The 10,170-nt window shown below is 47.1% G+C and overlaps 1 protein-coding gene across 1 annotated transcript in view; it reads right to left on the bottom strand.

The window, feature by feature from the left end:
• Positions 1–1,425: 1,425 nt before the first annotated feature.
• Positions 1,426–10,170, bottom strand: part of LOC130188166 (zinc finger protein RFP-like) — a 10,076-nt gene continuing 1,331 nt past the window's right edge. Inside the window, exons 4-12 of the mRNA XM_056406341.1 lie at positions 9,632–9,727; positions 9,289–9,522; positions 8,539–8,707; positions 8,347–8,427; positions 5,229–5,255; positions 4,765–4,791; positions 3,510–3,685; positions 3,286–3,441; positions 1,426–1,754 (exon numbers count right to left, since the gene is read on the bottom strand). Of these exons, the coding sequence (XP_056262316.1) occupies positions 1,548–1,754; positions 3,286–3,441; positions 3,510–3,685; positions 4,765–4,791; positions 5,229–5,255; positions 8,347–8,427; positions 8,539–8,707; positions 9,289–9,522; positions 9,632–9,727 (1,173 nt within the window). The 3' untranslated portion in view covers positions 1,426–1,547. The remainder of the gene's footprint in view (positions 1,755–3,285; positions 3,442–3,509; positions 3,686–4,764; positions 4,792–5,228; positions 5,256–8,346; positions 8,428–8,538; positions 8,708–9,288; positions 9,523–9,631; positions 9,728–10,170) is intronic.

A 10,170-nucleotide genomic window follows, 5' to 3' on the forward strand; every position in this document is an offset into this window, starting at 1 on the left:
GAACTTCAATTATCAGCTTTAGGGTCATATTTTCTCGAGTAAAGCGCTGTCTGTTTGTGACGGTTCTTACACATGCTGACCAGATGACGCCGCACATTGCCCTCAATTTAAAGACCCCTTTCTAGTTTCTGCTGCAGGCAGGATATTTAATACAGTCTATCTCTCAACCCAATCCGTCCATTATTTTGCGGGGTTTAAAACAATTAGAAATTATTGAGCTTGAGTATTTCGTTGGGTAATAATTTGTTTTGAATGTTGAAAGTGATTCCATTGATCTCTTTCCAGTAAATGTTGATTACTTTAACTTTGCACCTTAAATTGAAATGTATAAAAAACAGATGCAATCTCCAGGTTTAATAAATTACATTGCGTGTGCAAATGCTCCTGACCCGGCCCCTCTGTCACATTTTAGAACCGAATGTGGCCCGCAGGTCAAAAAGTTTGCCCACCCCTGTCCTAGACCCTGGAACCAGGTCCTAGACCCTGGAACCAGGTCCTAGACCCTGGAACCAGGTCATGAAAATCTAAGGTAGCTCAGCCGTCGCCATGTTGAGAGCCGTGTAGAGTCAATGGGTTGGCAGACGGATCACAGCGTCTTCAGAGGCGCCTCAACGTGAAGGTACAGCATGTATACATATACACATATATATGTATATAAATATATATCGAGGACATCCAGGAGGTCTCTGGACGTTGCTGCATCTTTCCCTCCATCCTGACTCCCAGTCCCCCCCCAGCATGATGCTGCCCCACATGCTCCACTGGAGGGATGCTGTTGGTGAGGAGCAGTGCCTGGTTCCTCCAGACATGACGCTGGCATTCAGGCCAAAGAGTTCAATCGGTTTCTTCAGACCAGAGAATAGTTTCTCATGGCTGAGAGTCCTTCAGGTGCTTCTTGGCCAACTCTAGGCGGCCGTCATGTGCTTCTTCCTGAGGAGGGGCTTCCGTCTGGCCTCTCCCAAACAGGCCTGATGTGTGGAGCGCTGCAGAGACGGTTGTCCTTCTGGAAGGTTCTCCTCTCTTCAGAGCTCTGTCAGAGGGACCATGGGGCTCCTGGTGGAGCTCTGTCAGAGGGACCATGGGGCTCCTGGTCCCCTCCCTGACGAAGGCCCTTCTCCCCGGTCGCTCCGTCTGGGCGGCTCTAGGACGAGTCCTGCTGGCTCCAAACCTCTTCATGTCCGCCTGATGGAGGCCTCTGGGCTCATTGGGACTTTACATGCTGCAGACATCGGTCCCCTTCCCACATCTGAGCTCCATACAGTTCTGTCCCGGATGCACTGTATATACATATATACATGTGTATATGTGTATACACATATACACATATGTGTATACACATATAGACCCACCCTGTAGAATGGTGGGGAAACACTGCAAACTTCTTTGTTTTGACATTTTCAAACAGAATTAAACAATCAACTCCACTTATTTATTTCAGGTCTTTATTTAAATTCTTAACATCTTGGTCGATTTGATCCGTTATGAAAATGTAAAAAACACTTTGTAACAATGAACTCAGTAAATATATTGGTACCCCCCAGGGGGGGTCAGGCCAGCTGGTCCTGAGAGGTCATGAGGACCAGAGGGACCTCCTTGTCCGCGGTCCCCAGCAGAGGGAACATCCTCTCGCTGAACTCGGGGGGTCCGGTGAACCGGTAGATCTCGGAGCCCGACTTCACGTTGTAGAAGGTCACCTGACCCTCGTCCACGTCCAGGAACACGCCCACCTGGCGCAGCTTGGAGGAGCTCTTCACCTGCAGAGGACATGGACTAATCAGGACCTCCCCTTTCAAGTAGCTCATGCTAATCACTAAAGCTAACATGCTACGTGTCATGATTATAGTTATATAGGAGCATTATTTATATTTATATATACATATATATTATATAGATATATGTATATATACATATATATTATATAGATATATATGTATATTTATATATATGTATATAAATATACATATATATATTAGTGCTGTGAAAAATAACGCGTTAACTCAGTTAATTCAATTACAGGTTTAACTAGTTTTTTTTTTTAACGCATTTAACGCATGCGCAGAATGAGCTTCCAATCCGTCTGTTGTCGGTCGTCGGGACGAAAAAAAAGTCACTTGCAAAATGAGCTTCCAATCCACCACTTCAATCTGAACTCTGTCCGCTCTCATGCAGACGGTCTGTTCATCGGTAATGATCCTTCCGCAGGTTCACCTCCGGAAACCTTGTGACGACTTTTACTTCCTGTAGATCAGGGTCTCAACACGTCGATCGCGACCTGCCAGTCGATCGCGGCGTAGTGTCGGTAGATCGCATGACATTAAAGAGATTGGCCCCCTGACATGTTCTCTAGAGCACGTCTTTGTTCTTTTATTAAACTAAACGTCTGTTGTTGATCGTATCTCCACAGCAGCATGTCATTTCTGTCTCTTCGCGTTGTGTTAACACTTATCGATCTCCGTCTCGCGCCACAGAGCCCGTCGCGCATCGGGACCGAGCAAAAAAAAAGTCACTTGTCAATCTGTCCACCTGTCCGGGCCGGTGAGGTTTCAGCTTTGCAGCGGTGTCCCCGCCGTCCCTTTCATCACGGCCCAGTTCATGAAGAAAACCCACACAGTCAGTTTGCCTCAGCAGCTGCTAGAGGAAGACTAGAGGCCTTTAGGTTGTATCATGGTGGAGTTAATGGTTGACAAACAAGAGAAAAATGCTCTGTTTAACCCTCCTGTTACCTTTACATTTACTCACATATTTTACCCTCGGGGTCAATTTGAACCCAGCAATTAAAACCTCCAGAAAATTATTAGAATTAATATTGCTTCCCAAGTTTAAGTGTGAGGTACTTTATGTTTGTTTGTTGACTACCTAAATAGCCCTTTAAATAAATAAAAAAGTTGATATTTCTGATATGTTTGACACAGTGAAAAACAGCCTGGGGTCAAATTGACCCCAAAGAACACCGACATTAAACATTGAATGGGGTCAAATTGACCCTAAAGGTAACAGGAGGGTTAAACATTCTGTTTAGGATGAAGATGTATTAATGTTCCATATGGAAGAAAACTGCTAAATAACTGCTGAGTTGCAGCACCATTGTATAGAAGAATGTATAAATGTATATATCCGTCTTTTGTCATAAATCTCTATGTTCTCACAAAATATACCGAGAATATCGGTAATATGGGATTAATCATGATTAATCCACAAAAACCTGTGATTAATCCGATTAAAAATTGTAATCGTTTCACAGCCCTAATATATATATATATTATATATGTATGTGCGCACACACACCTTGGTGAGGGGGGGCGTGGTGAGCGCCCGCAGTGTGCTGCCGCTCCACCAGAGGGCGTAGTAGCCGTTGGAGGGGCTCATGTCGAACAGGCCCTTCCTGGGCGCCGACTCGCTGACCACGCCCAGCTTCCAGTCCTTACTGTCCCCCACGAACACCTGCGGGGCCAGAGCACAGTGAGCGGCGGGCCGGGGGCCCCGCGCCGGGCCCCGGATCGGGCTCTGACCTCCCAGTAGTGGCGCCCCGTGCCGTAGTGCTCTTTGGCCAGGCAGCAGGACCACACGTCGAAGCGCTGCTGGCTGCTGCGGTAGAACTGCAGCTTCTCGCCGCGCTTCAGCTGCTTCCTGTCCTCGGACAGGATGAGGAACGGGTAGGCCGTCACGGGGTTCAGGGTCACGACCTCTGGGACAGAAGACTCATCAAGACCTGAGGACTCATCAAGACCTGAGGACTCAGAGACCTGAAGACTCATCAAGACCTGAGGACTCATCAAGACCTGAGGACTCATCAAGACCTGAGGACTCAGAGACCTGAAGACTCATCAAGACCTGAGGACTCATCAAGACCTGAGGACTCATCAAGACCTGAGGACTCATCAAGACCTGAAGACTCATCAAGACCTGAGGACTCAGAGACCTGAGGACTCATCAAGACCTGAGGACTCAGAGACCTGAAGACTCATCAAGACCTGAGGACTCATCAAGACCTGAGGACTCATCAAGACCTGAGGACTCAGAGACCTGAGGACTCATCAAGACCTGAAGACTCATCAAGACCTGAGGACTCAGAGACCTGAAGACTCATCAAGACCTGAGGACTCATCAAGACCTGAGGACTCATCAAGACCTGAAGACTCATCAAGACCTGAAGACTCAGAGACCTGAGGACTCATCAAGACCTGAAGACTCATCAAGACCTGAGGACTCAGAGACCTGAAGACTCATCAAGACCTGAGGACTCATCAAGACCTGAGGACTCATCAAGACCTGATGACTCATCAAGACCTGAGGACTCAGAGACCTGAGGACTCATCAAGACCTGAAGACTCATCAAGACCTGAGGACTCAGAGACCTGAAGACTTATCAAGACCTGAGGACTCATCAAGACCTGAGGACTCATCAAGACCTGAGGACTCATCAAGACCTGAAGACTCATCAAGACCTGAGGACTCAGAGACCTGAGGACTCATCAAGACCTGAAGACTCATCAAGACCTGAGGACTCATCAAGACCTGAAGACTCATCAAGACCTGAGGACTCAGAGACCTGAGGACTCATCAAGACCTGAAGACTCATCAAGACCTGAGGACTCATCAAGACCTGAAGACTCATCAAGACCTGAGGACTCATCAAGACCTGAAGACTCATCAAGACCTGAGGACTCAGAGACCTGAGGACTCAACAGAGACCATAAAATAACATTATAAAATATTAATATTATAACATATTAATATAACATTATAACAGTTAAATAAACTCACCCATGTAGACTCGAACCTTCTTGTGTCCTGTGAAGGACATCAGCAGATAGACCATATGTATACATATGTATAGTCAGGGTGACATAACACATATATAGATATATATATATAGTCACATAACAGGGAGGCAGGGTGAAGACCTCCACAAGGCCTACCTGTTATGTGACTATATATATATATATATAGACATATATATATATAATATATATGTATAATATACATATATACACACACACATATATAAATATATACACACACACACATAAATAAATATATACACACATATATATATATATATAAATATATACACATATATATAAATGAGTTGTTGACGTGGGGGGTGACTTCAATAGTAGGTAGACGAGAATTACAGGGTGGCGGGCGAAGAAATAATGGTAGGAGAAACACAGTATATATATATATATACACAACATTGTATATTAGTTATTAATTAAAAGCCCAACCTGTGACCGACTTCATCTTCTTACGATCTGAAGAGAAACAGGAAACCTTCATTAGACACACGTGTATATATATCCACATATATGTGGATATATATCCACATATATATACACATATATATATGTGTATATATATATATACATATATGTGTATATATATACACATATATGTATGTATATATATTAGGGCTGTCAGCGTTAACGCGTTAATCTATGCGATTAATTTGGCCGCGTTAACGCACTAAAATATTTTAACGCAATTAACGCAATTTAAAAAAAATATACTTTATTAATCCCCAAGGGGAAATTAGTTCTCTGCATTTAACCCATCCTTAGTTATTAAGGAGCAGTGGGCTGCGGTGATGCGCCCGGGAAGCAACTGGGGGTTCAGTGCCTTGCTCAAGGACACTTCGACTTGCTTCCGGTGTTCGTTGAAGTTTTTACACTCCTCCGAGTGTCAAACCGCGGCAGTGCGGTTTGACACGGTTTCCGTTTTTAAAACAATTATTTCTCCACGAAAATAAGGATCATAAATGAGTTTAACTCGTGGATGAATCAGTCGGGTTTCCTCCTGCTCCTCCTTCCTCCCGTCTCCCCCTCTGATCCACAGAGGAACGGAGGGGCGACGTGTCGGGGGACGCGGCGCGGAAAGAACTCGTCACACGAAACCTTCACCGTGATTGGTCAATCCGTTTGTCTGTCAACATTTCGGGGAAAAAACAACCAATGAACACTCAGTAAATCACAAAGGACCTCCCACCTCACAGGTGAGGCTCATTAGCAGCCTGTCAGTCAGAGAACCAGAGGACAATGTGCCTCATTGAATAGAGCTGAGATTGTTCTGGAATGTTTGATGTAGAACACGTGGGGGTGTGTCACATGCAAAAGACTTTAAACGGTGAATTTAATTTATTTTGTAAAATGTATAAAATGCCCCCAGCCTCCAGAGGGTCACGTGACATATGTGAATGTCAGTCAGTTCCCAAGGCCACTGGTTCTGCTGCTCAGTGGTAAAGATGACAGGACCAATGGGGTCTCAATATACTTCTTTTTTTTTACTCATCTGGATGTTTCACTGAAGAAACAATTTATCATCCACGATATTAAATACCTCGCTGGCACTTTATAGGTAGGAGCCTCTTTGAAAACACAGCTCTGTGGGAAGTTTGGTCTTTAAAAAGAAGGAAAATACTTTTAATTGCGATTAATTAATCGCAATTTCTAAATGTGCGATTAATTAGTTAATTTTTTTTAATCGATTGACAGCCCTAACATATATATACACATATATATATATATGTGTGTATATATATATATATGTGTATATATATATATATGTGTATATATATGTATGTAGGGCAGCACGGTGGCTCAGTGGTTAGCACTGTCGCCTCACAGCAAGAAGGCCCTGGGTTCGAATCCCGGTCTTCCCGGTCGCTCCAGGTCCTTTCTGTGTGGAGCATGTTCTCCTCGTGTTCTCCTCATGTTCTCCTTGTGCCTGTGTGGGTTTACTCCGGTTTCCCCCACCATCATAAAGACATGCCCCGCAGCCTCACCCCGGTTCGTATGGATGTGAATGAGTGTTGGTGGTGGGGGAGGGGCCGTAGGCGCTGATTGGCTGCCTCGCTTCCGTCAGTCTGCCCCAGGGCAGCTGTGGCTACTGATGTAGCTCCACCACCGGGATGACTGTGTGTGACTACTGGACTCTGGACTTAGAGACTTTGGGTATCTAGAAAAGCGCTATATAAAATTGAATGTTATTATTATTATATATACACATATTGTGTATATATATATATAAGTGTATACATATATATAAACACATATATATATATGTGTATATATTTATATACATACATGTGTATATATTAGGGCTGTGAAACGAGTAAAAAATTTTAATCGGGTTAATCACAGGTTTCTGTGGATTAATCATGATTAATCACATATTACCGATATTCTCGGTATATTTTGTGAGAACATAGAGATTTATGACAAAAGACGGATATATACATTTATACATTCTTCTATACAATGGTGCTGCAACTCAGCAGTTATTTAGCAGTTTTCTTCCATATGGAACATTAATACATCTTCATCCTAAACAGAATGTTTAACCCTCCTGTTACCTTTCGGGTCAATTTGACCCCATTCAATGTTTAATGTCGGTGTTCTTTGGGGTCAATTTGACCCCAGGCTTTTTCACTGTGTCAAACATATCAGAAATATCAACTTTTTTATTTATTTAAAGGGCTATTTAGGTTGTCAACAAACAAACATAAAGTACCTCACACTTAAACTTGGGAAGCAATATTAATTCTAATAATTTTCTGGAGGTTTTAATTGCTGGGGTCAAATTGACCCCGAGGGTAAAATATGTTAGTAAATGTAAAGGTAACAGGAGGGTTAAACAGAGCATTTTTCTTGTTTGTCAACCATTAACTCCACCATGATACAATCTAAAGGTGGACAGATTGACAAGTGACTTTTTTTGCTCGGTCCCGATGCGCCGACGGAGCTCTGCGCGCCAGACGGAGATCGATAAGTGTTAACGCAACGCGAAGAGACAGAAATGACATGCTGCTGTGGAGATACGATCAACAACAGACGTTTAGTTTAATAAAAGAACAAAGACGTGCTCTAGAGAACATGTCAGGGGGCGGGCCAATCTCTTTAATGTCATGCGATCTACCGACACTACGCCGCGATCGACTGGCAGGTCGCGATCGACGTGTTGAGACCCTGATCTACAGGAAGTAAAAGTCGTAACAAGGTTTCCGGAGGTGAACCTGCGGAAGGATCATTACCGATGAACAGACCGTCTGCATGAGAGCGGACAGAGTTCAGATTGAAGTGGTGGATTGGAAGCTCATTTTGCAAGTTACTTTTTTTTTCGTCCCGACGACCAACAACAGACGGATTGGAAGCTCATTCTGCGCATGCGTTAAATGCGTTAAAAAACAACAACTAGTTAAACCTGTAATTGAATTAACGCGTTATTTTTCACAGCACTAATATATATATATGTGTATATATATATATACACATATGTATATATATATATATACATATATATGCCCTGCTGTGATTGGTTGATGGTCACATGTCTTCTCCTCTTCATCACCTTTCAGAGACCACTGACTCTTCCTCAGGCTGGTGGTGCTTCCTCTCAGACTGAGCATGCTCTCTGCAGACATCAGGTCACCTGCCCCACACACACACAAGTACACACACACACAACAACACACACATTAGTACACACACAATAACACACACATTAGTACACACACACACACAATAACACACACACACACACCTGGGCCTCTGGAGGCCGCCTCCCCCATCCTGACGTCGTCCATCTTGTCCTTGACCTCCGTCAGAGCGCTCTTCACCTCCGTCAGCTGGAAGTGGAGGCACAAGTCCTCCTCCTGCTCCTCCTGCTCCTCCTGCTCCTCCTCCAGAGGAGCGGTGGCCTCCTTGAAGCTCTGGGGGTCAGGACCGAGAGGGGGGGGTCAGGATCCATAGGGGGGGGTTAGGACCGAGAGGGGGGTCAGGACCCAGAGGGGGGTCAGGATCCATAGGGGGGTCAGGACCCATAGGGGGGTCAGGACCCAGAGGGGGGTCAGGACCCAGAGGAGGGGTCAGGACCAATAGGGGGGTTAGGACCGAGAGGGGGGGGTCAGGATCGATAGGGGGTTAGGACCGAGAGGGGGTCAGGACCAATAGGGGGTTAGGACCGAGAGGGGGGGTCAGGATCCAGAGGGGGGTCAGGATCCATAGGGGGGTCAGGACCGAGAGGGGGGTCAGGATCCATAGGGGGGTCAGGACCCAGAGGAGGGGTTAGGACCGAGAGGGGGTCAGGACCGAGGGGGGGTCATGATCCATGGGGGGTCATGATCCATATGGGGGGTCAGGACCCAGAGGGGGTAGGACCGAGGGGGGTAGGATCCATAGGGGGTCAGGACACAGAGGGGGGGGTATGACCGAGAGGGGGGGGGTCAGGACCCAGAGGGGGGGGTATGACCGAGAGGGGGGGGTCAGAACCCAGAGGGGGGTCCGGTCTCACCTGCAGGAAGCCGATGTGGTCCTGACTCACAGCCTGGACCTCCAGCGTGGCTCTGCAGTCTGCCAGCTGGCCAAGCTCCGCCTCCAGCCGGCTCACTAGCCCCTCCCCCTTCAACATCACGCCCTCCAGCTGGCTCTCGATCCCGCCCACCACCTGAGACCGGATCCCGTCTAAGGAGCTGGACACCTGGTCCAGGAGGAGCTCCACCTCCCTTCGCTCTCCGTCTGCGTAATTCTGAACACAACAACAACAACAACTCAGGGTGAAGTGTACATACATCAATGAGGGCGGGGCTTGAACCGCTGACCCTCTGATGGATAGAAGGAGAAACAAGATGGCTGACCTTCACTCCCTCCAGCCTCCTCTTCAGCTGGCTCACATGCGCCTCCTTCTCCCGGATCCGCTTCAGGATCTCCTGCTCCGTCCTCGCCACGTGTCTCTGAGACCAGAGAGCGTCAGAAGTAGACAACACCTCCTCTCCCCCCTCTCCTCCTCCTCCTCCTCCCCCTCTACTCCTCCTCTTCCCCTCCTCCTCCTCCCCTCTCCTCCTCCCCCTCCTCCTCCCCTCCTCTCTCCTCCTCCTCTCCCCCTCTCCCCTCCTCCCTCCTCCTCCCCTCCTCTCCTCTCCCCTCCTCTCCCCCATCTCCTCATCTCCTCCCCCCCTCTCCCCCTCCCTCCCCCCTCCCTCCTCTCCTCCCCTCGTCCTCCTCCCTCCTCCTCCTCCTCCTCCTCCCCCTCCTCCTCCTCCCCCTCCCTCCCTCCCTCCCCTCTACTCCCTCCTCCTCCCCCTCCTCCTCTCCTCCTCCTCCTCCTCCTCTCCCCTCTGCCTCCTCCTCCCTCCCTCCTCCTCCTCCTCCTCCTCCCCTCACCTGTTTCCCGAGC

This window comes from Pseudoliparis swirei, chromosome 23, assembly GCF_029220125.1.
Source record: "Pseudoliparis swirei isolate HS2019 ecotype Mariana Trench chromosome 23, NWPU_hadal_v1, whole genome shotgun sequence".
Taxonomy (NCBI): Eukaryota; Metazoa; Chordata; class Actinopteri; order Perciformes; family Liparidae; genus Pseudoliparis; species Pseudoliparis swirei.